Source organism: Acomys minous (genome assembly GCF_964271855.1).
Source record: "Acomys minous genome assembly, chromosome: 17".
NCBI lineage: Eukaryota > Metazoa > Chordata > Mammalia > Rodentia > Muridae > Acomys > Acomys minous.
In genome coordinates, this window is record NC_140500.1 from 602,527 (window position 1) to 629,414 (window position 26,888).

The window sequence follows — 26,888 nt, forward strand, 5'->3', positions numbered from 1 at the left end:
AGCACATCAACTGTAAAAGCAGGAAAAACTTAAGACAGAAACATTATAGAAAGCAAAATAAGAGGACATGATAGAAACACATAAATACTAATTATAGTAAGGAAAATATTTTCAAAACCCCATTAATTAGTTAATTATGCATTGACACTAATAAAATAGAAAGTTGTGACCAACACTTGATTGACCACAATTCAACATTCATTTATAATCAAACACATAGAGTTAGCTATCTCATCCTTTTTTTTTTTTTTTTTTTTTTTTTGCCAATTGTATAACATGTCCTACAAACTCTTTATTTTTCTCTAAAAGTAACCACCAATAAAACGATAGCATAATTTTCAGCTTCTCTGGGGTATAATATGCTAATTTACTGCACCAGACATTCAGTGTTCAACACAGCAAACTCGATTATAGCTTCATATCCTTGATAGTATGAAACAGTCGTTATGCATTAAAATTCTTCAGAGGATAAAACTATAAAACTGTTGAAATATCAAAAAAATACTAATATAACTCAGGCCAAAAATAACAAACATTTGAAAAGCATCTGGTTCTCCCCTTCCTAAATGACAATAGCATGCAAGTTTATTGCACTCTGATAAGTATTAAACTAAGCAGAAAATAAATTTTTTCTGTTTACAAATTAGACAAGAACTTTCATGTGACTTGCCATATGCTATCATGATATCATATTGCTACTCAATAAAACAAAACAATGTTTGTAGAAAAATCCATTTTATGCAAATCTTACAAAGAGAATTATATAAACTGTCTGCACACTTTTGCTTCTGGACAATTTAGGAATAAATCATGAGCATGACAGAAATAGATGATAAAGGGAGAGAGAGTAATTATTTACAGTGGCACCAAGAGGTAAAAGTACACTATGTTGCCAGATTCTCATATCAATTAAACACCTTTTCAAACATGACCCTTTACTTAGACTTAACCTTCTCAAGAGCAATGCAAGCCGACACTGTTAACTCAAGATAATAAGGCAGTTAATCCTTGGTAAGCAAAGTTAATTAGCCTGTATCAAATGCAGATCATCATTTCATGGTCTAATTCATCATCAAAGACACAGAGAAAAGTACACTTAACAAATTATACTCAGGAATTCACTAAAAAGTTAAGTTATAAAGATAGATCTCAGACAAGAAAAATCCATGAGGTACAACTCAATAAAATGTGTTTGATTTTTTTATTTAATAATTCTTGTTTTTTAATCATTGTGGAAAAATCACACTGGAGAGCGTTTTGAGAAGTTTGGACATCCTCTTCTGCAAATCAATGTATTCAAAATTAAGATTTCCCCAATATCAGATGCTTCTTGGTTTGGTTTGTTGTGATGCTCTTTTGTTTTGTTCTGTGGGGTTTTTTTTCATATATTAAGAAAGGAGTTCTTATAATGTGTAATACACATTATCAGGTTATCAATAATACAAACTAAATTTAGTGTTTCCAAATGTCCTAAGACTTAAATTAAAACAGAATTTACAGGAAAAGCAATTATGTTTAAATAGTATTTTTTAAAATCCAATTTTACAGAAGGTACTTACATATTTTAAAAAGGGATTAACAATGATAAGCTCCTTGATGCAAAAGTACTTGATTTATGAGAATTTAGTTCAGGCAAGGCTAGTCAGGAATAAATCTATTAAGGAAAATATGGTTCACCTATGTGTTTATAACCAACTTACCTCTTTTTGCTTTTGATGTCAAGTAGTGCATAAAAAGAGAAAAAAATTATGTTTAACTGATTCTAATGTCATCATGTATGGCTTATTCATAAATACTACTCAGAATAAAGGACTATACCATTTTTCAAAGTATTCTATGAATGTAGGTTTTTCAAAGTATCCTATGAATGAAAGTTTAAAAAAAAAAACAGACCGCTTGGACAGTCAAAGACAACTATTTAAGATGAACTAAACAAGGTATTGACTGAGATCCCTGCGCTGTGATCTTGGGTGACACGGGACCAGAAGTTGACACCTGTTCTATCCTGTCTGTCTAACTTCAGTCGACTGAACTTGTCAAAGACTGGGTTTATATCAGCAGTAACACATAATCTTAAACACAATAAAAAAGCAGGGATCTGTTTAGAATTTTAAAACTGGAAAATGGTGAGCAATAGAATAGCAAACACGTACTTAGCATAAGAAAAGCATACCCTTTTCAACTAAAAAAAAAAACAAAAAACAAAAAAGCTAACAAAATTCCTTCAATTTTTACATTCACTAAAAATAAATTTGGCTTAAAGTGGCAGTCTTTTTTCTAGGTCACTATTCTACAAAGTATATATTTATACTTTACATAATATTTAAATGGAAATTTTAAATTGCTGTTTAAGAGTAACAGAGAATCTAGCCCATTTTAAAAGAATTTTTGCTAACTGACGTGATCACATGAAGACAATTCTATAGGCAACCCATAGGAAAGAGATCTGATTTGTGGACTGCTTTACTGAAGTAACATAAAAATCTAAATTCAAAAACTAAATAAGAAAAATTCTGGACTCCAGTAATGATTAACGCCAAGACAGTTGACTTTTATAGATGCTTTTCACAAAACTGTTACATTAGAAATCCTAAGTATGTACCACTGACCTTATTTTGGCTACAAGGTAATTACGATACAACAAGTCACGTGACTATACGAGTCACATGACTATACAAGCCACATGACTATACAATATCTTTATGACTTTGCACCTCTGTGAGGGTGAGAGGGTAGTATCTCCTCTCACAGAATCTGAGGCTTATTGGTTTGGCTGAGCTGGTCAACCAATTACTACCAAGGCTCCATCTCCCTGTGTCGATCCTTCTCCCCTCCCAAGGCTGAGATTAAAGGCTTACGTGACCAAACCCTGTTTTAGGGACCAAAATCCAAATCCTCATACTTGCCTGGCAGATACTTCAGCAACTGGGCAATTTCCCAAGCCCAACTTTAAACCTTTTAAATCCACCAAAGAAAGGAGTAAATCAACCATCTGAGTTTGCTTTTCTTCTACATTCCATACCCTTTAGACATATTACGTTAAGCCACAAAAATCTAAACAAGAGCAATAAATTATTAAAGAGATAGTGTGTAGAAGGGAACATGGTTATGCTAAAGGATTCCCACAGGGCTTCAGGGGTGCTACAAAGTCATACTATGAACCCTTTGTAATCAATTAACCCTATGAGTTGAAATCATCAGTCACCTTAAGTAGTCTAGCTAAAAATGCTATGTAACCATATTTTCACTATATTGTTGAAAGCCAGAGAACAGAAAGTAGCCATAGCAAGCCTTGTGTGGGCATCACAGTTATACACAATTTGCACCATGTTCACAGAAGAACTCAGGCTGTTCCTGGAGCCCCTACCACTTACTCTGAACTCAGAAGGGATCTTAAGTCTAGAATTACTATGTAGAAAAGTCCATTCTGCACTATAATATGGTCCATAAAATTATGTATGCCTGCTATGTTCATAAATACTAAAAAGCATTAATGAGTTAGATTAAGTCTTTGCATACAATTTAAAATGTACTTATAGTTTAAGTAATAAGTGTCCTGAGAAAATCAAAATCTCACGCACTGTAAGAATTCATAGTGAACCCAGGAACTCTTTTTTTTTTTTTTTTTTTTTTTTTTGCCTATATATTTAGTTCATAAAACTAGTTAATTTTTTGAAACAAAGACTTGCTATATAACCTAGGCTGAACTCTAACTCAGTATGTCCAGGCTGGCCTTGAACTTGAATCCTCTTGCCCATTCCCTAACTGCTGCAATTATAGACAAGTTTGTTGCCTAAGTAGCTGTTCCTCATCAGAACAGGACAGCTCCAAAGAAAGCTTCTCATCCCAATTGGTCCAGTATTTCAGATTGTTCCACACAGGACTTCTATTAAGCCTGGAATTTCTCAACATTTAGAAACTTGACCACAAATGCTATTTCTAGCATTTAACCGTTTTCCCCAATTGTATCTGGGCCCCTACAAAGGTATTATTATTCATCCCAAATCAGCCAGAAAAGAACTTATGAGAATGAATGGTGCCCCATTTCCTTTAATGGGGGGTTAGGTAGGTTTTTGGTTGCTTTCTTGGGCTACAATGTTTATTGTCATTAGGAATTGGTTATAAGTTACTATTGGTCAATTTTAGAGAGAGGTTAAACTCAGGGATGTCTCCATTTTCCTATATATTTCTTTCTTGGGTTTGGAGATAGAGTTGAAAAGAAATAAGGGAAATATAGAAATATATAGGAATGATAGGACAAAAAGTAGATTATTGAATCTACTCCTCAACTTAAGGTCTTAATTGTTACTCACAAGGGTTATTTTAATTCATTGGTATAGAATTTTGTATATTGGTGCAAAGTAAGTTTAATTTTGATGTATTGCTATAGAATTCAAAATTAATATTATTCAAACACATTGTATATATTTCTACTCTAATATGAGGTATTGTACCCACACAACTCAATTTTAATACAAGGTTTACTTCCAATACTTTGAAAGTGCTATTGCAGTCTGTTTAGGATAACTAAGTAATACAAGCTAATTGTTAGTTGATCAAACCATGGTCATGTCAATTACTAGTCTATTTTTATCATAAGATTATATATCCTAGGTTTAACAGATATAATTTTATAGATATATAAGCTATAATAGTTAGATAAGGTCTTCAAAAACCTCAGAGACCTACAAAATATGGCATTTAAAGATGTTTTTACTATTTTAAAGATTCATTGACAATAAGACAGGTTAACTCCTGGCAACACCCAGCCTACCTCAGAGAAGACGATGAGCATCAGAGAACCTCCTTATGGACATGGATTTAAATGTGGCAAACCAGCCACAGGGCAAAATGTTCTAGTTTCTACCACAGACAGAATTCTGCCTAAAAATGGGCAAGGTTGGATGCAGGCAGAGTCAACAGCCAAACTCTGCCAAGACACAGTAAGCAAGTCCTCAATAGCTCCTGCCTCACAAATATGTCTGTCAGATATATTGAGCCAGAAGGCTGAAGATGATGCTCCAATGTTATAGAGAGTTTTGGGTGACTATTCAGGTAGCAAACTCTCTCTGTCATCTTTTCATTTGGAAAGCTACTAACTTGCATTCCCGGTATACTCAGGTAAACAATTTTTTTCCTTCTTAAGTCTCTAATGCGGTTGAAGACCAGATAGTTTAGTTTTAAAATTAAGCTTAGTTGTTTAGGGAGTAAGATGTTTCTCGGTCTAGATACATGTTTTAAGTTGATACAGATGACATATGATAGATATTGATTTACATTCATAATCTTAGACTCACCAAGATAGGAAAGATGTTTTCTTCAAGGTTGCCAAATAGAAATAGCCAAAACACTATGAATATAATACTAATATAATTCCTGATTGTTTCATAGCTCTTCTTGCTGTATGCAGTTTATTTTATATGTGTGTAATAATATAAATGTATATACAAAAATAAAAATAAAAACAAAAAGAAAAAATTAGTTTATGTTATATATTAGGAAATGGATGTTTTTCTTTTTCTATTAAAATAATCCCTTTTCTCAGAAAATATGCTACAAAGTACTGAAATAGTGTACATATCTTTTTAGAAACATGATACAGCTTAATAGGTAGAAAGTTTGTCTAGCTTGTGAAAAGTCTTGGTGTTGACCTCCAGCGCAGCATAAGCCAGGCATGGAGGCATACACCTGTAATTTTATAACTAAGGTGTTGGAGAAAGAAGGACTAGAAGTTCACAATCATTCTTCTTGACTTTGTAATGATTTTTAGGCCAATCTGGGCTATGTAAGACCCAAAAGAAAAGATAAGAGGAAAAAAAACAAAGGAAAAGCATAGCATTTTTGCAAGGATTCTCCAAATTGAATATGGAGAAAATAACATAAATTCACATAATGACAGCCTCAGCATGGTAGAATCTCCTTAATAATTTCTTCATTGTGAATCTCTTTTATGTATGTGGGCCTAGATAGACCCATAACCTAGATAGACCAATAACCATTGGTTATTCTAGAGACTGGCTTCCTTTGGTATCAACTATGGCTTTCTCTTACTATATTTCCTCAGATAGGAAAAGACCCTTTGTTTGGACATAACATCTTAGGTAAAACCATAAAACATATAAAGGTTTGTTTCAATAAAATAGTTGGCATGAGAATAAATAGCAGACTACAATGAGTACCATCAGACCGAGCTAATACTACAATAACAGTGTTATGGCATGGAAGACACTGATGGCCATTCCCCTGCAGAGTATAACAGGGAATGGCACAACTGCCCGCAGAACTCTTCTTTGCACTCAGGCCTTTGGACTGAAAGTGATACCAAGGGCAAATCATTGTATCATTGTATCAATTGTATCAATTATCTAACACAAAACATAGTAAAGGGCAGCAATTACCTACACTTTGGAATAAAGACTGTTCTTTTCCTTAAAGTAATGAGCACAACTAGGAAAAAAGACTGTAGTATAAAATGTTTCAATGTCCATTTGAACTAGTTTTTTATTACTAGATGGAGGTGGTCATTTCAGTAAGTCTAAAACAGAATCTATAACCTGGAATAAAATATAGAGGTGTCCCTTTGGGGGTTTGTGGCTACTAGTTTTTGTTTTGTTTATTTTTTTTAGGGTTTTTATTTTTGTTGTTGTTGGTGGTTTCGTTTTTTGTTTTGTTTTCTTTTTTGTTTTTTGTTTTGTTTTGTTTGTTTTGGTTTTTGGTTTTTGTTTGTTGGTTGGTGAATCGGAAATGGGAGATTACAGGAATCATTTCCTGAGATTTCCTGAACCTTACATATGTCATCACATATCTGTTCTTGCTCACCGCCCCTCTAGACAGCCTCACTCTAGGGGCCTGACCTTCAACACTGTGTGGGTAGCCTTTGCTGACCATGAGCACACCCTAAACATGTTCGCTCTCTAAATTTGCAACAATTAATTATACAAAAATGAATTTTCTTTCATTTTTAGTGGAAATTTTTCATCTTTTTAAAAGATTATAGATGTTTAAGGAGTTAAAAAAAAGAAAACTTCAATTTCCATGAGTTTACTAAAATTTTAATACAATTTTAAGTTTTAAACTTTAAGTTTTAAATTCTATGGTAATACTAAATAACATAGACTGAAAAGCGTAATCTAATGTTCTGTGCACACTCCTGATGTGCACTTAACTATCATATTGGACTCTCCAGTAATTAAGGAATTATATCCTTCTATCATATTTCATTTCACTTATAAAGCTCAGGTTCTAAACATGGAGCATTTAAGAAAATGCAAGCTCTGGACAGGGATATCTGACAGAAGTAGTAGGAAACAGAAATAAAACAAACTATCAAGAGTGGTAGAAGCGTGGTCATCAGATTTTGTCAGCTGGATCCACTTTATAGTAAGGAACGCTGTACTCAGTATTGCCTGTGTCTTCTCTTCCATTCTGGGAAGAAGTAGCACACTAAAAACTCACTTTAAAAGAGCTTGGTATACTTTCAGTATACTTTCAAAAATGGCAAGATGTACCTTGAACATTTTCAAGGTGCTCACTGCCTAAAATAAGAAATACAGTCTTTCCACAACTTTATGATTATACCAGCTTTTAGAAAAACTATTTTATTATTCTAAGAATCATTAAAGAATACATCTTCTTAACATTTATGTAAACATCAAGAATTCAGCTCCTATAATGCAAATGAGATTTCATATCAAAAAGAGGTAGAAATAGTTTTGCAAACATTTAATGTATGTAGAAGATCAGTACTATGTCAGAGAAAAATGAATAATAAATATGCAGGAGCAAATAACTGATCCAATAGTTCAATTTAAAAGAAAAACTATGTACCATCTTAAATCTTATTTTAAAAATTAAAAATCAGTTGTCGAAAGTTACAATTAGCTGGGCTTGGTATTCCCAGCACTCCGAGGGCACAGGCCTCCATGGATTTGAAACTAGCCTGCTATACATAGTGTGCTACGCCAGAAAAACATTTAAAAGCCTGGTAGGACACTGCCCACCTGTAACCTCAGTGCTATTAACCAAAACTATTGGAAGAAAGGCCTCAAACTGTATGCAATGCTACTGGAGAGTTGGCACATGGCTGGTTCAAATAAAGATGTGCTCGACCAGCAGACCCTACATTTCAAAGGCTGAGAAACAGAAACAGCAGAATCTCCTATTGAAATGCTATTATGAATATAGTAAATAAAATATACTGTTAAAGTTAAGATGAGCTATTTTTTTAATGTGCATAGTACAGAATTTAAAAGTATATGTGCTTCTAATTTTAATAGCTCTAGTCTAAAGGTTACAATGTCTGACAGCTATGATTTTTGTCATCTAGGAAGAAATACTCCAATTTTACACAGGGAAATATTTGAGGCTTTTCTCAGGATTTTTTCTCCACTGGATAGTTTTCTATAACTAAAAATAAAGAAAAAGATGAGTTGATATGAAAGATGAATATATAATATGAAAAACAACATGCATAGTTGTGTTTATGGTTGTACCAGCACTCTTAATAATAAATATATAAATATGATCTTTGTATTTATATCTGTAGATATTTGTATGTAATTGCTTGCATATGTATAGAATGTTTCTAGAAGATACAAAAGTTGGGTGGGCACAGTTATGCCAGAAGTCTATTTTCTATATAGAGAAATTAAATTGAAAAATTGCTAAGAACTTTCAACGCATCATCTATATTAAGCCACATCCAAAATACATTGTAATTGTAATATATATCAGAACTAAACGTATAGGTAACAAACTTAAGATGTTGTACACTATTTATAGGCATATTACTCAACACAGTGAGGACCTGTTAGGTGACTGATACTATGTTCCAGGTACTTAAGTGATCCCATAATCCAAAGACCAAAGAGGTTCAGATCCTAAAGCAATTTACAAGACGAACCAGGCACTGAACTCTAAGGACTCCGTCTACTATGGGCACAAAGGACCAAGCTCCTGGTTCTCCCCAGGGGAGACTTGACAATGTTTACACTTATGTACGTGATGGTAAATCGGAAACATATTATGCACATAGCTTACACCCTCTACAAGAAAATAAAAGATAGAAATCTTAGAATTCCAAAATATTCTTTATTTGTTGTATATGTGTGTGGTATTCATCTGTGTGTATGGGGTATTCTCACCAGTGTACGTTTGTATAGAGGTTAACACGGGGTGCGTGTCTTCCTTAACCAGATTTCACACTTTAGGGGGAAAGGTGGATGCAGGCTCTCTCATTGAATCTGGGGCTCTCCCTTTTGGCTCGGCTGGCTGGCAGCAAGTCCCCAGGGTCCACCTGGCTCAGCTGGCTGGCAGCAAGTCCCCAGGGTCCACCTGTCTCTGCCTTCAGCATAGCACTGAGGTTACAGGTGGGCAGTATGCTACCAGCCTTTTAAATGCGCTCTGGGCTTCCCAACTCAGGTCCTCATGCTTAAACTGCAAGCACTTTGCCCACTGAGCATCTCTCAGCCCCGAAGTCTGAAAACATTTTTATGAAGCAAATTATTAACAGCAGTGGGCTAAATCTGAAGATATCTGATATTCTTCTAAATATGTAAAATATAGAAGTACCCAGAGGCTGTGCAGTTATGACACATGCCTTTAGTCCCAGGGAGGCAGAGACAAGTGGATCTCTGAGTTTGAGGCCAGTCTGGTCTACAGAGTGAGTTCTAGGACAGCCAACACTACGCAGAGAAACCCTTATGTACCCTGTCTCAAAAAACCAAATGAAAAAAAAAGTAAATAGAAAAAACAACCGACTGTACTTTTCAGTATTCAATTATAGTTGTGTGTCATTAAAATGAGAAAGGGTCTGTCTGGTAGCCACCTTACTTAATATTGTATATTCCAATTCAAGATCATTCTATGCCAAAAGACTTCCTGTAGAAGTAAATTTCCCAAAGAAATACTAAGAGAAAAAGACACTTGAAAGTATTATATTCTCCTGCAATGATATTTCTCATTATTAGCCTCAAAGTGGAAGAAAATATGATATGCAACCTTCATGCTTCAGATCTGAAGTGATTTTGTGTCATGTGGGGGACAAGAGAGAAAGGAACAGGCTTTTCAAAACACGGCTGCTAAATTTTTGTTGTTTTTGTCCAACACTATTGTTTTTAATATAATTGCTTTGGTTGTGGTTTTTTAGCTATATATTTTGAGACAAGGCTTTTTATGTAACCCAGGCTAGCCTTGAGTCCAGCCAGATCATCAGGCTGCTTCAGTTCCCAAATGAGATTTTTTTCTTTTTCTTTTTCTTTCTCTCTGTTTTTTGGGCATGGGGGAGGAAAGCCTCCATTCTGAGAATTGTTCAGAGCAGAGTTGGTCTTACTACTCCACTCATCAATTCACAGGGCCTCGCAGCTAGGCAGAGACTCTGCTTGATAGGGAGCAGGGTCTAAAGCCCCAGTTGTTTTAGTAGTAGTAGTAGTAGTGGTAGTAGTAGTAGTAGTAGTAGTAGTAGTAGTAGTAGTAGTAGTAGTAGTAGTAGTGTTATTGTTATTATTATTAATTATATTGTTATTGTTTTTTATTATTTTATTTACATTATATCTGGATTGTAATCCCCTTGCTCGTATCTTCCTGTTCCCACCTACTCTCCCTCTTCTACCCTATTTCCCTCCCCTAGACCTCTGACCTCCTCCCTCACCGTCTGACCACAGCCTATCCAGTCTCATCTGGACAACCTGCATGCCCTTCCTCTGTGTTGCCAAAGGGCCTCTCCGCCAAGGGGCAACAATCAAACCGTGGGCACCAGCGTTCATGTCAGAGGCAGGACCCCGCTCTCCCCTTCTCCATGTGGTGAGTGAGCTGCCCATCAGCCACATCTGAACCATGAGCTGCCCATCGCCTACGTCTGAACCAGGGTTCTTGTGGAGATCAAACCTGAAGCCTTGAGAGTGCTAGACAAGTGATGTTCAACTGTGCCATACCATGAATGGATTATTATTTTGAGTTAACTTTTGTTTTTGGCAGGTGAAAGCATAGACAGGCAATGCCTAAGCCATCACCTACAGGAAGAACTCTGTGCACAATAAAAGAAAACACAGCCTAACGGATGACAAGTTTGAGCTGAGGGTGTAGTTAATGGTAGAGTATGTTTTTAACATGCAGTAGGCCCAGAGTTCACCTTCCAGACAGAAGGTGTGGAGAGGTGACAAATTTAAAGAGAACAATGCTTCTACTATGCCAAGGAAATTCAGAACAGTGGCATGAGGAAGTAGACTACACATAAACAGCAAAGGTTCTATAGAAAAGCTAAAATTTGTGAAGAGGGACAAACTTTCTTCAACTACTAAGACCATTAGTTGAAGAAATAGATTTAAGTAACACTCACCAAGGCCTTTCAACATATAAAATAAGAACAATCAAGAGGCAGAGCCAACAAAAACAGGCTGTGTGTGGAAAGAACTCGCTGGATTCCCATTTCATACAACCCCAACACCTTAAGTTCATGTTTCGTTTGTAACCAAACCTTCTTTACTCAGGTGTTGCACACCTTCAACCCGTGCATCACCCAGATGGCATCCTGGTTGCTTTATAAAATGAGTACATGATCCTGTTTTTATAACTGAGCTGTGGAGCTGGAGAGATGGCTGAGTGACTAAGGGCATTGGGTGCTCTTCCAAAGGATGCGGGTTCGATTACCAACACCCACATGATGGTTCACAACTGTCTGTAAATCCAGCCCTAGGGAAGTCAAAGACTTCACTGTGGGCACTTCATGCACATGGTATAATATATATATATATAACACCCACACATATAAAATAAAAATACAGGTTTAAAAAAAAAGAAAACCTAAAAATTAAAAATAAGCCTGTTACCTGAACCCAGGACAGAGTCTGTCTACCTCCATCAAGACCTCTGTTTTCTGGTCCCTTCCTGTCTTTTCCATCATTCCAACTCCTGACCAAGTTCTAACCAAATTCTTTGTACAAATTGACTCATTTTACTCTCACTGATCTTCCTTACTCATGCCTACACAGTGCCTATCTCTCACTGCCCACATCTGCATCTCTACTTCCTCATTACCCACATCTGCATCTTTTCCTTTCTTGATACTACATCCCTGGTCCCTCTTTATTAAAGTGTAGGCATCTTTTATAGCCAGGTCTTGTGTCTCTTATGGAAAAATGTCCCTAATATTTCCAGTTTTCCTTTTACTAACAAGAATATCTGCTAAAATCATCAACTGTTTGCCTGACTATCTCCCTTCCCGGATTTTGCTTTTCATGAAAAGCAACGGAGATGACTGTGTTAAATAGCACCAAAAGCCAAGGAAAGGGCCTGACACATACCATATAATTTTGTTAAACTTTGAAGAATGAGTGAACAAATAGGTCAATGAGTGAAACAAACGAAGTTTAATAACTTTGTTTACAACACAACAGAAAAATGGGATAACTGTTTGAACATAGAAGAATGTAAAAGGCTATTTTCAGTGTGAAAATATGCTTCTCTTGATATAGATCTAAGGAGTGGCTGCGTGTCTGCAGGTAATGTGTTTTGGTGAGCTGAATTTCAAATCAGCAAAATCCAAAATATCACAGAACAAAAATCAGATTTCAAAACAATGCCATTCTCTCACATTAGCTCAGAAATGCTGTCAAAGAAGCAAAAAAAAAGACAGGATGGAGAGAGAGAGGGCAGAGCAATGAAAGCAATCAAAAATAATATTTTTTTAAAAATCCAAAACAATATAAAGTCCAAACTGCTTAGGATATTAATTCAAGCACAGAGTGAAAATTTGATTTTTAAGTTTGAAATTTGTTGTTCATCTTGTAAAAGTACTGCAAAACCAAGTATTTAATACAAAAATAGTATCTCTCGTGAAATGTGTTCACTTCTTATATATTCTGGGAGGCTGATTTTATTTAATGATTGGATGGTAAGATAATTGATATAATTACTATTTTGGCCTAATTAGTAGTTAGGGCATCAATATCAAATAACTGGCAATGTAGGAAGGTGTACAGCCTGCTGTCTGACTATAAACCCCTTTGCCACAATAGAATACAGATCACTTCTCAGCCTAGCTGGTAACAGGCATGGAGGGCACATGAGCGTGTGTGCCAGGAGACTCACAATGTCAAGAACAAGAGAGTCAGGGGCTGGAGAGAAGGACTCAGCAGTTAATACCAGTGGCTGCTCTAGCAAGAGGATCTGCATTCGGTTCCCAGCAGCCATAAGCCAAGCTCACAACAGTCTGCAAATCCGAACCCAGGCGACTCAACGCCCTATTCTTCTAGCTTCTCAGGTACTGCATACATATGGCGCATTTACATATATGCGAGCAAAACACCTATACACATAAAATTAAAATGACTTTTTAAAATGAAGAACAGAAAGGTAACTATTTGTCACTTTAAGAAACTATGAGGTTTCAAGGGCTTACTTGGTAAAAGCTGAACCAGAATCAGAGGCAAGGCCAGAATCCTCCCCCAAAACAGAAAAATAAATGTCTTTATTTGTTTTTTAAAATAAAATATATTAAATATGCATTTTATAAAATAATTATCAGAATTTTTAAATAGGGGACTGCCTCTTAAAATCATTAATACATACTGCTGTCAGAATTTTTATAGTAGTCAATAATTTATACTAAAGCCTAGATAATAATGCCTAAAAACTGCATAAGTATGCCTCAAACAATATTTCACATTAATAAAATTAATATATATTGCCAATAAAGTAAATATTTCTGGAAACTATGTTTGGCGTGTATGATCAATCAATTTCTACAGTGATTCTCCTAATTAGAATCTACTAGAAATTTTTGATCTGATAGAAAGTTATTAAGGCTGAAACTGGTTGATTTGAGGACTAGGTAGATGGCTGCTCTTCCATGGGACCAGGGTTGAATCCCTGCATCCACATGGCAGCTCCCAATCATCTGTAACCCTACAACAGGTGATCTGACCTCCTCTTCTAGCTTCAAGGCCTATACGAGGCAGGCATGGAGTACACAGACATATATGCAAGTCAAACAGTGAAGCACACAAATAAGAAATTAATAATAAACATATGGATTGGTTGGTTTCATAATATGTAATAGGAACTATGCCTCAGGCGATAACTATACTTTCTCCCCCACTCCTTGTGTTCTTTGTTGTTTGTTTGTTTCCTGAGTCAGGGTGGAGCATCGCTGGCTGTGCTGGAATCACTTTGTAGACCAGGCTGGCCCCAAACTCACAGAGATCCTCCTGCCTCCTTCTCCCCATCTCTCATTATTTTAACTTCAAATAAATAGCTAGAGATACAGAGTTGATCAACATGCTAGGCTATCATGAAAGCAACTTGTAGATCTACTGATGACTCTGAATTCCATGGAATTTATGGCTTCAATTTTGTGTATAATACTCACAGCTAATGATATTTTCCAGTTCCTGAAAACTAAAGAATTTAAGAGCATGCCGTGGTACCTTCACCGATGTGTGCTGAGTATATTAAAGTTGAAGATATTATAGAGTACGTAGAGTACTAGAGATTTGAATGTGTGAGCAGTTTCATAGGGCAGGTAAACGAATAAAGTTTTCTAAAGCAACACCAAAAATGGAGAAAAACCATAAAGATGTTCAACTTTTAACCCATCATCTTAATTCTGAGCCCAAGTCCAAAGAAATGAGAAGTTGAAGGCATAAAGCTATGCTGAGCGGCATCCTACACACACGAGATAATGGATAAAAGTGGGAAGAATGGCTCATGGGATAATAGCATATGAAATAAAAACAAAGGAATGGAGAGATGGCTCCGCAGCTAAGAGTGCAGGCTGCTCTTTCAGAGTCCCTAAGCTCAGTTCCCAGCGTTCATGTTAGCAGGCCCACAGCCATCAGTAACTCGAGCTCCAGGGAATCCAATGCCCTCTTCTGACCTCCAAGGCACTTACACTCATGTGCACACATACACATAATTTTAAAATAATAAAAATAAATCTTGAAAGGCACAATAATTAATCTTAAAAGTAAAACTAAATAGCAATATAAAAAGTTTGACATGATATTAATACCTTCTACAATGTAATGATAAAAATATAAATACATATTCATGGGCATAAGGACCAAGCAGCCATACAATAATGAAAATAATTACTGCTAATATTCATTAACTTTGTGTTTTGGTTTTTTTTTAGAGACAGGGTTTCTCTGTGTAGCTCTGGCTATCCTGGAACTTGTAGAACAGGCTGGCCTCAAACTCATAAAGATCTGCCTGCCTCTGCCTCCCAAGTGCTGGGATTAAAGGTGTGCGCCACCACTGCCCAGCCACTTTTATTAACATGTTACCTTAGATTTAAATACAACAGAGTTACTTATTGATCATACCATTTATTTTCTAAGAAGGCAGTACTACTGAATCCATTTGAAAAGCTAGAAAGATTTTTATGAGTTTTACCCACATTAGGTACCTTTGATAAATCATAACCACTTTGGTGGCTCAAATACTTCATGTTCTTTCTAAAAGAGTCTAAAACAATAGGAAGTAGGTTATAAAAGTGAAATATCCAGGAGAATAATTACATATATATGTGTATATACAGGTGTATATGTGTATGTTTGTGTATAGGCATTTATATGTATATATGTATATGCATATATAAATGTGCATATGTGTATAGGTGTGTACATGTGTGTATGTGTATAACTTATGCATGAGAGTATAAATTCTAGCTATTATGCCACTTAAATCATTATTTATTTCCTCAAAATTTCTTAGAAGATTGAACATATGCTGCACGATTTAAGATTGCATTTTAAATTTTTTTGTGTTGTTTGTTTTATTTTTATGTATATTTTGCTTACATATATGTACGTGAACATTGTGTGTGCTTTGTGTCCATAGAGGTCAGAAGAGGGTGCCTGGTCCCTTGGATCTGGAGTTGCAGATGGTTATAAATCACCTACTGTGTGGGTGCTGGGAAATGAACCCAGGTCCTCTGCAAGGCCAACAGGTGCTCTTAACCACCGAGCCAGCCTCCTAGACCACATACTGAGTCCTCATCAGTATACTGACAGCATAAATCAGGAAAGAAAATAATGAGAGACCCAAAGGCTATGGCTTCACAAAGGAATTACGATAAACTTGAAGTTTGAATTATTTTAAAATAAAATTTGACAGCGGTGGCTCCGTCGGGGAACAAGTACAGAACGTTGGTATAACTGTGGGAAGTGGTGGGGACAATGACAATATGTAGAACCCACTTTATCTAGCAGCGTGGCTGACAAGCATGAACACAGACCCAGCCTAGAGCTGCCACGTATCCAAATGTCCTTCAAAAGGGGCCAGAAATACAGATGTTCATGTGAAATTGCTGATCTTGAAGATGCTAACAACTACTTTAGCTCATTTCTAATTTTCTATTTCCCTCAGTAGACACATAATGGTTGTCCTTGTTCTTTCATGGGCTTGTTTTCTGCCTCTGGCCTATGCAGGGTCTGCACAAGGGATGGTCTGCCTGTATTTACTGGATGAGACATAAGCCACATATTTTTATTTAGATTTTTTTTTGTAGGGGGGAAAGAGAAAATGTATAAAACAGTAAAGCTAAAGTAAACTAAGGCATACTGGCAAGCATCAGTGAAGTGTCACAATGAGAGCACAATACGAAAACCTGAATGTTCCCAAGCAGTAGAGCTGCCAGGGATTTGGGCAAATTATCCCCGGAAGCTTATTATAAACATGGCTCCCTTTGCTGAAATTACATTGAAAAATGTTGAGAGAAATCAAAAACTAAAATGGGACAGCTATGAACTACAGAGCTGCAGACAGGGTGCAGCTGTCCTGTGTTGGACCTGCTGCTCACTTCTCTCTGCCTGCCCCACTCTCCCAACCCTCCTTCTCCTTCCTAGGCTACCGGAAAGAAACTCCTGGAGAGTCCTAAGGCATGCTGGGTATCTGGCTGTGGAAGGAGGAAACAGGAAGCTGACTGCAAATGAGTTTTCACTTCAGAGGTGGGAGTCCCTTACGAACACAGTCGACTTGCGGGGTGGACTAGGGAGTGGAGTGCCGCCTACTGAACGGTCATTTGCATCCCATGCACCCAAGGAAAAAGTGTTTACCTGGTGGAGCCACGGTTAACCTTTTTTCCTTGCTGAGCCGATGCCCTTGGATGAGTTCACTCATGGAAGGGGAACCCTTCAGAAGAAATGACTCTGTGGAGGTGGGATCAGGGGGAACTCTTAATAAAGTCTGTAGGTAGGAAGCCCCTGAAGTCCTGGGACGGCTCTGATCACAAAGGGAAGGTGAAAATTGTCTTGCAGGAGATCCAAGAACAATACATATAGGAAACAAAAAAGTTTTACTTTAATTACCTTTCAACACCTCACCAGTGACAACATTATTTATATTGGCATTAATTATCTTCTAAATATGAAAATAAATATTTTTGTAATTCTTTAGTTTCCATATCAGGATACAACCCTTTCAGAAAGCTGTTCTGAATACTGAAATAGAAATTTATTATAGACAGTTTGAACCACAAATTGAAAAATATATGTATTACTTGATTCTTAAATGAAAGCTCCTAAAAAGAACAACTTTAACTATATCAACTGAAAACAAGGTAAGTAACTCAACAACCAGAACTTGGTAAAAGGTCACAAAGTCACATCACTAAAATCCTTAAAAGTGGTTTCTGAGCAATATTAGCATGACCAGTGAAAAACGCACAAAAACTTCCTTTTAAGAAAAGAACTATACATATTCTATTCCATCTTATGAAATATAACCACTACCTTTCATTTAGTCATCCGTTTTGGTCTTATGGACAAGTGTTCCCCTAAGAGAACAAACTCATATCTTTGCCCCATGACATAAAAAAAAAATGACAAATAGCATAATTTCCAGAGATATGGCTCTTAGAGTTACAACGCTTCGTTTTTAATATCCACCTGTATCTACCCAGTTTTAGGTTGGAGGCTAGAGAGAGATACGTTCATGCACACAAACAGCAGCAAAAACATGAACGGACACTTGAAGAATAGGTTATGGTTAATGAGTATGTGTGGATGGGGTGGCAGGAAGACCAGCGTTAGCAAGGCCCGTTAACAGCTTTCATTTTTTTTCTTTTCCTCCTCTTTCTCCATACTACACAACAAAAGCACATACATTTATTGCATTCAATTAAAGCCTGTCCACTGTACCACACTATGACAATAGCTGCATGCATACCTTTTCCTCTGAGTGCCACTGCTGGCCCGAATGGTGGGTATCTGTGGGCCCTGACTATGCAGGAGGTAAGTGTCTATGGTAGGCACGGTGGCTGGCGCCTCCCCACTTACTTTAGGGCTGCCGATCTTGCTCTTCCCGAGCTTGCCTTTGCTGCGTCGGGACTGCTCATGGTCAAACTCTAAGTCCTCCAGCCTCTGTGTCAGGGCGAGCTTTTGCTGGATAGCCATTCGCAATAAAGTGTTTAGAGTCTTCTTCTCATCCTCGGCAGCTGCTAACTGTCTCTGCATCTCATCCAACTGTGTGACATACTCATCGCATCTGGAACCCAAGCAGAAAGGGGATGAGGATGCAGTCCTGGTGAAGCTAGGCTGGAACTTAGCTAGAGAGGCCCCTCCCCCTCTCACCCTCCGCACGGACCCTGAGGTCCGCTATAGTCTCAAAACTTTCATTATGCAGTACTGTTAGAGTGATTACATACCAATGTTTATATTATATTAATTGTTATCTGGTAAAAGTATTTAAGCTCCGTCAGGGATAGCTACATACAAGGAAACGTAGTCATCTACAGGGTTTGGTGCTAGTGGTTTCAGGCGTCCACTGGGGGACGGGAGGATCCTGAGATATATTCCCCATGGAAAGGGGGACTATTATAATAAATCTGACAGGAATTTAGAACCTTGATCCTCCTAGCAATAGAATGGAAATACTCTATAAGAATAGACAACTGGAAATAGTAGACCATGCTCAGTAATCGGTGGAATCCATAACGGGACATTTAAAATAAGCAGCACAAACCTCGAGGACACTCATTACTGAAGCCATTTTATGGTGATAACATAATTTCACAAAACATCCACCACTACTTCAGGTAGATTACCCTTGCTGCCTCTATGGTATGACACTGTATCTTGTGGAAAATATTTGTTATGTGTTATACCTACAGTATATATGCTATATCAATCAAAAGAACGATCATATTAATAAAAAGAGCACTTCCTCCTTTATCTGATTTTACAGGCTTTATTTTAAATGTCTGCAATGTTTGCAGTATTGCAGATGTCCTCCAAGTTAAAAAAAAGTGAAAATTTGGATCAGTTTTCAACTTAATAATAAAGCAGTTAGTGGTCAAAAAAATAGAGATTTTTAAGAGTTTGATTCAGGGACAGCAGGCCATTGGTAACATCTTTATCCAGCTTCATAATTCTACTGAAGCACAAAAACAAGCTATGTGCTGTTTCCCTGCTGAAATTAAGACGAGAATCCATCCACATACGTTTGGATAAGGCAGGGTGAGAAGAAAACTCACACCAAATTTCTAAGTTAAAGATATTAATAAGTTATTCTTTGTGTACTAGCAGACTGCTGATTAGCTCAAAGAATTATCCAAAATACATGTACAAACTGAAATTAGCACAAGTTTAAGGTGTTATACAGAAAAACACAGGAGCTATGATTACAATACACTAGGTCCATTGGGTACCCATTTCCCTTAACCTTCAATGTCAAGACCATGGGGCTACGTAGATCGTGAGGAAAACCAGAGCTTACTAAAAAACAAAATGAACTCCAGGACCTTGAATTACTTCTTTTTGGTAACATGAAAATATTTTTTAAATATAAAGTTAGGCAATTACTATACCTGAAAGAAACAGGTCTGTAAAAATGGACTGCAAGGGAATAATAATTAAAATATGAGCCAAACTAAGTGTTAAAATATCCCTGTAAATTTATTTCTCAAAGAGGAAATATGTGTTCTCTTAATTCTGAATGTTGCCTTGGTTTCTTTAGTCAAAAAGAGGACTTTGTCTCCTTTTCCACTCTTTGTCACGCCTTCATATACTCTAAAGGCCACTAGATTTTGTGGGAAACCCAAAAGCCAGTTCCTGCCAGAGCCTCTGCAACCCGCAGTCTAGGGTTTCTCTTTGGCACCTCACATGTGACCGTGACCTCTAGAAACATACTTCTAACCTTAGATTTATTTTTCAGTGAGGGATCTCATCATGGTCTTCACGCAAAGCAAGTACATTCATTCATGAGGATTGACAGTGTCCCTGCTGAATTATTCAGGGTTAGGGAGAAAAGTTACCTTGTTGCAAACATTGCTCTCAGGGATGAGAAGGTTGCAGCATCTTCTTTTAAAGCCTTCAGCTCATTCCTCAGTTTTGTCATTGTTTCCGTCACCATTGCCTTTTCATTTTCATATTTGTTCTTCAGATTAGCTAAAGCCACCTCAGCTGTCTGAAGCATAGAACCACATTTCTTACCACCTTATACCAGAAAAACCTGCTCCACACATTTCTTTATGCCAAGTCCATTGCTCTTATAAATAAAACCAAAAATTACTCCATTGAATTTTTGCACAATTGTATGTATGCATTGGACACAGGAACATTTTTCTTTATTGTCAAATCATGTCATGATTCAATGATGTTAAATGGTCTTTAAAGCCGGATATGACCCAGTCAGTATCGGAAGCCAAGGTGATAACAGTAGCTCAGTAAACACTCAATGCTGGTTGTTGAAGGTGTATGATTTTCAGAGATTTAGAAAGCCAGGATGAAATGTTAAACATGAAGGATGTTATCAAGAACTTATTAAGGAAGCACTGATTGCAAATGAAATATGTAAGAAATCAAATATTTTATGCCATCTGTATTCTATGGGGTTTTACATAAATTCTTAAATCTTACATAAAACTTACTGTAACTTATGACATGAAATGAGTATGGAGTGAGCTAAATGTTCAAGCAAAGAAATGACAAAGAACCAAGCATTTCCTAAATTAAAAAACACTTGTAATCGGGGAGGGGAGTCAGGAAAAATGGAAAGGAGGGAGGAATGGGAGGATGCAAGGGACGTGATAACAACTTAGATGTAATATGAATAAATTAATAAAATATATTTTTAAAAACTTGCTCAAAACAATGAATTGTGCTATAATTATTTCTGTGTGAGAAAGAGACAGAGAGACAGACAGAGACAAAGAGAGACAGACAGAGACAAAGAGAGACAGAGAGACACAGAGACAGAGAGACAGACAGACACAGAGACAGACAGAAAGAGAGAGTTGTCTGAATTTGGGTTGGGGCATTTCTGAGGTTCCTCGAAAGCATATTGTTTCAGATCTTGAGCTAGCCTAGCACAGTAGGAGATAAAAACATCAGCTGAATCAACAGGTGCCATTGGCAAATGTTTAAAAACCGCCTGTTTGATGTGCAGCACTGGGTAGGCACATAATACCCTGCTTTAACACTGGGTAGGCACATAATACCCTGCTTTAACACTGGGTAGGCACATAATACCCTGCTTTAACACTAGGTAGGCACATAATACCCTGCTTTAACACTAAGTAGGCACATAATACCCTGCTTTAACACTCTTGCCCCTCTCTACCTACACTTCTTTGTCTGAAATTATTTTTTCTTTCCATGGAAGAATAATTTTTTATCCCTTAAGAGCAAATCTAATTATAATTGCTCTGAAAACTTTTGCTGACTCCTATAAGAGACGTTAGTTGTTCCACTGCAATATTCCCACAACGTGAATACAAAATACGTAACATCAAGCTAAGGCGCTGTCAGCCACCTCCTGGAAGGTAGGAACCATGTCTGTGCTGTTGCATCTTCACATCTGGCACAACTAAGTACACAGCTGGTACTTTATAATGACTATCTTATTCCATAAGAAGACATCATGCTTCTGGGGGGGGAAATCCTAAATTACAAAACAAGATTCACAGAGAATACCTCATGTTTATTTTAAAACAAGATAGTTCCCTTTTTTCCTAAACCACAGAATTTTCACATTCGCCTTAATAATTAACATTCCACAATACCTATACCTAACTAATGTCATCTTTTGATAGTTAAAACTATTCATGGCACATAAGTAGTACAGCGATCTATAGCATTTGTGTAACATTATTTAAATAAGTAAAAAATGCATAGCAAGAAATATTTTCATGTAATTTACTAAGCGTTACAAGTTATGGCTCTAATGTAGTGCACTGTTAAATATACACTCTACTAAGAATGCGCTTTTCTCTTCTGAATTCCTATAGCATTTTTTCTAACAATCTAAAATGTTTTATATATCATGTCTTATAAGTACTTAAAGACATTTATTAAGTTTACACTAAATTACTAGTAACATTTTGTGTCCTATTTGGGGGTTTTCTTTTTTTTTTCCCCTCCTTTATTAATTTGTTCTTGTTACATCTCAATGGTTATCCCATCCCTTGTTTCCTCCCATTCTTCCCTCCCTCCCAATTTCCCCTTATTCCCCTCCCCTATGACTGTTCCTGAGGGGGATTACCTCCCCCTCTATATGATCATAGGGTATCGAGTCTCTTCTTGGTAACCTGCTGTCCTTCCTCTGATTGCCACCAGGTCTCCCCGTCCAGGGGACATGGTCAAAGGTGAGGCACCAGAGTATGTGAGAAAGTAATATCCCACTCTCCACTCTACTGTGGAGAGTGTTCTGTCCATTGGCTAGATCTGGGTAGGGGCTTAAGGTTTACCGCCTGTATTGTCCTTGGCTGGTGCCTTAGTTTGAGCGGGACCCCTGTGCCCAAATCTGCCTATCATAATGTTCTACTTGTAGGCTTCTAGGACCCTCTGGGTCCTTCTACTTTGCCTTTCTCCCATGATTCTCTCATCTAGAGTCCCACCAGAATGTCCTCTCCTCTGTCGCAGTTTCCTGGTAAGTGAAGGCTTTCGTGGGACATGCCCCTTGGGCTAATATGCAGATATAAGTGAGTATATACCATTTGAGTCTTTCTGCTTCTGGGTTAACTCACTCATTATGATCATTTCTAGCTCAATCCATTTATCCACAAATTTCGGGAATTCCTTGTTTTTAATAGCTGAATAGTATTCCATAGTGTATATGTACCACAGTTTCTTTATCCATTCTTCTATTGAGGGACACTTAGGCTGTTTCCATGTTCTGGCTATTATGAATAAGGCTGCTATGAACATGGTTGAGCAAATTTTCTTGCTGTGTGCTGGAGCATCTTCTGGGTATATTCCAAGGAGTGGAATAGCTGGGTCTTGAGGAAGCCCTATTCCCATTTTTCTGAGATAGCACCAGATAGATTTCCAAAGTGGTTGTACTAGTTTGCATTCCCACCAGCAATGAAGGAGTGTTCCTCTCTCCCCACATCCTCGCCAGCATGTGGTGTCGCTTGAATTTTTTATCTTAGCCATCCTGATGGGTGTAAAATGGAATCTCAGCGTTGTTTTGATTTGCATTTCCCTGATGATTAAGGAGGTTGAGCATTTCTTTAAGTGTTTCTCAGCCATTTGATATTCCTCTGTTGAGAATTCTCTTTTTAGTTCCATGCCCCATTTCTCAATTGGGTTATTTGGTTTGGTGGTATTTAATTTCTTGAGTTCTTTATATATTTTGGATATTAGACCTTTGTCAGATGTGGGGTTGGTGAAGATCTTTTCCCAGTCTGTAGACTGTCGCTTTGTTCTCTTTACAGTGTCACCTGCCTTACAGAAGCTTCTCAGCCTCATGAGGTCCCATTTATTAATTGTTGACATTAATGCCTGGGCTGTTGGTGTTCTTTTCAAGAAGTTGTCTCCTGTGCCAATATGTTCCAGGCTCTTTCCCATTTTTTCTTCTAAGTGATTTAGTGTCTCTGGTTTTATGTTGAGGTCTTTAATCCACTTGGATTTGAGTTTTGTACAAGGTGACAAATATGGGTCCAGTTGCATTTTTTTACACATAGACATCCAGTTAGACCAGCACCATTTGTTGAAGATGCTATCCCTTTTCCATCGAATGGATTTAGCTTCTTTGTCAAAAATCAAATGACCATATGTGTGTGGATTCATATCTGGGTCTTCGATTCGATTCCACTGATCAACCGGCCTGTTGCTGTGCCAGGACCATGCTGTTTTAATTACTATTGCTTTATAGTACAGTTTGAGATCAGGTATGGAGACTCCTCCAGAGCACCTTTTATTGTACAAGATTGTTTTAGCTATTCTGGGTTTTTTGTTTTTCCATATGAAGTTCAGAATTGAATTTTCAATGTCTTTAAAAAATTGTGTAGGTATTTTGATAGGGATTGCATTGAATCTGTAGATTGCTTTTGGTAGGATGGCCATTTTTATTATGTTAATTCTCCCTATCCATGAGCAAGGTAGATCCTTCCATCTTCTCATGTCATCTTCAATCTCTTTCTTTAGGGTTTTGAAATTTTTTTCAAACAGGTCCTTCACTTGCTTAGTAAGAGTAACTCCTAAGTACTTTATATTGCTTGTGGCTAATGTGAAGGGTGTAGTTTTCCTAATTTCTTCCTCTGCAAGCTTATCATTTGTGTATAGGAAGGCTACAGACTTTTTTGAGTTAATTTTGTATCCAGCCAATTTGCTGAAGGTGTTTATCAGCTGTAGCAGTTCTCTGGTGGAATTTTGAGGGTCACTTATGTAGACTATCATATCATCTGCAAATAGGGATAATTTGACTTCCTCCTTTCCCATTTGAATACCCTTGATCTCCTTATGTTGTCTTATTGCTCTGGCTAAAACTTCGAGTACTATATTGAAGAGATATGGAGAGAGTGGGCAGCCTTGCCTTGTTCCTGATTTTAGAGAAATTTCCTTGAGTATCTCACCATTTACTTTGATTTTGGCTATTGGCTTCCTATATATAGCCTTTATTATGTTGAGGAAAGTGCCTTGTATTCCCGATCTCTCTAAAACTTTAAACATGAATGGGTGTTGGATTTTATCAAATGCTTTCTCTGCATCCAAAGAGATGATCATGTGGTTTTTTATTTTCATTTTGTTTATGTGGTGGATTACATTGATGGATTTCCGTATATTAAACCATCCCTGCATGCCTGGAATGAAGCCTACTTGGTCATGATGAATGATATCTCTGATGTGCTCTTGTATTCGTTTTGCAAGTATTTTATTTAGTATTTTTGCATCGATGTTCATCAGAGAAATTGGTCTGAAATTCTCTTTCTTTGTTGAGTCTTTGTGAGGTTTAGGTATCAATGAGACTATGGCCTCATAGAATGAGTTTGGTAATGTTCCATCTTGGGGGTTTTCTTAGATTTTCTTTTTTTTTTTTTTTCACTTTACATCCTTATCACAGCACCTTCCCTCCTCTACTCCCTGTTCCTCCCTTCCTGTTCCTCCCTCCCACACTCTTCCTCCTTCCCACCTTCCCCTACTCCTCAGAAAAGGAGAGCCCCATCTCCACCACCCACCCTGGCACACCAAGTCACATCAGGACTAAGTACATGCTCTTCCACTGAGGCCCAACAAGCCAGCCCAGCTAGGGGAAAGTGATACAAAAATAGGCCACAGAGTCCATGTCAGAGACAGCACTCTAATTGCTAGGGGACCCTCATGAAGACCAAGCTGTCCATCCACTACATATGTGTAAGGGGGTCCTGGCCCAGTCAATGCATGCTCTTTGGTTGGTGGTTCAGTCTCTGTGAGGCCTCCACATGAATGCTTATTCACAAGTTAGCCCTTGCCTTTTCAATTAAGCATCTTCACATTAAAAAAGAAAATCTAGATTTCTACATTGCTAATATTTAATCTTCAGAAAGAGATCGGGAGAATTATTTGAATGTCTTCGCTGATAATACTCCAGAAAATTATGTCCTTGAAAGAAATTATATGAATCAGACCTAACATATGAGTTATTAAGTTATTCATGACTACTCTACATTGTACAGCCTTTGAGTTACAGCAGTTACACCAGTAATTGCTAATTTCAAAGTAAAATCAGGTCTCTCATAATTTCTACATTTCCTCTTAACATTTTATACTTCCTTAAGGTGCTGATAGAAAAGGAAGTCCTACTTTCCCTTAAGTTCATTATATTTTGAACAATATTCTTGCTTGTGGTACAGACATCCAATTGGTATCTGTGGACTCATGGAGACAGATGATGAATAGAAAGGAGATGGCATATTGGTGTGGTTTCACTCAGATTTGAGTAAAAGAAGAAAACTGAAAAGGAAATGAATCTTCATTCTCTAAAGAGCACTACCCCCATACTCTACTATTCACTGTCACTGCCTGTATTTGCAAGGAAGGATGTGCTGCTACATCAACACCAATATTTGCTCAGCACTCCTCTCAAATGGGTATCTTTCAGATAAACAGTATTATTTCCCAACCTATAGTCAGGATAACCACACCCATGTAAAATTCAGGAATGGAAAATAAATCAGTCATCAAATAATTTGTTAGGCAGGTTCACATTGAAATATTCTACTTATTACAGAGGGACAAGACAAGTATTTATGAAAAACTAGTGCTTTGGTTCTGACCCAAGTAAACTAACAGTTAACTATACATAAAGTTCAGATATTTTATTTTATTTTATTTTTGATTTTTCGAGACAGAGTTTCTCTGTGTAGCCCTGGCTGTCCTGGACTCGCTTTGTAGACCAGGCTGGCCTCGAACTCACAGCGATCCACCTACCCCTGCCTCCCGAGTGCTGGGATTAAAGGTGTGCGCCACCACAGCCCGGCTATAAAGTTCAGATATATGGTCAGTGACACAGTTATGCTTTAGGATTTGGGCTATTTCTTTCTCTCTGTCTCTGTCTCTGTCTCTGTCTCTGTCTCTGTCTCTGTCTCTGTCTCTGTCCCTGTCCCTGTCTCTCTCTCTCTCTCTCTCTCTCTCTCTCTCTCTCTCTCTCTCTATCTATCTCTCTCTCTGTCTCTGTCTCTCTGTCTCTCT

General features: G+C 37.3%; 1 protein-coding gene across 10 annotated transcripts in view; it reads right to left on the reverse strand.

Moving 5' to 3' along the window:
• The window catches only part of BICD1 (BICD cargo adaptor 1), a 143,737-nt gene that overhangs the window by 18,687 nt on the left and 98,162 nt on the right, over positions 1-26,888 (reverse strand). For 4 of the 10 annotated variants that reach the window (XR_014775952.1, XM_084764842.1, XM_084764841.1 and 1 more), the window contains exons 6-8: positions 20,252-20,403; positions 18,166-18,483; positions 17,055-17,248 (exon numbers count right to left, since the gene is read on the reverse strand). Coding sequence is in view for 9 of the 10 variants with exons in the window: in XM_084764842.1 (XP_084620968.1) it covers positions 17,055-17,248; positions 18,166-18,483; positions 20,252-20,403 (664 nt within the window). In the remaining variant the exon portion in view is untranslated. Of the gene's footprint in view, positions 1-17,054; positions 17,249-18,165; positions 18,484-20,251; positions 20,404-26,888 lie in introns of those variants that run through there. The other 6 variants (XM_084764846.1, XM_084764845.1, XM_084764849.1 and 3 more) reach the window with 3 other exon arrangements.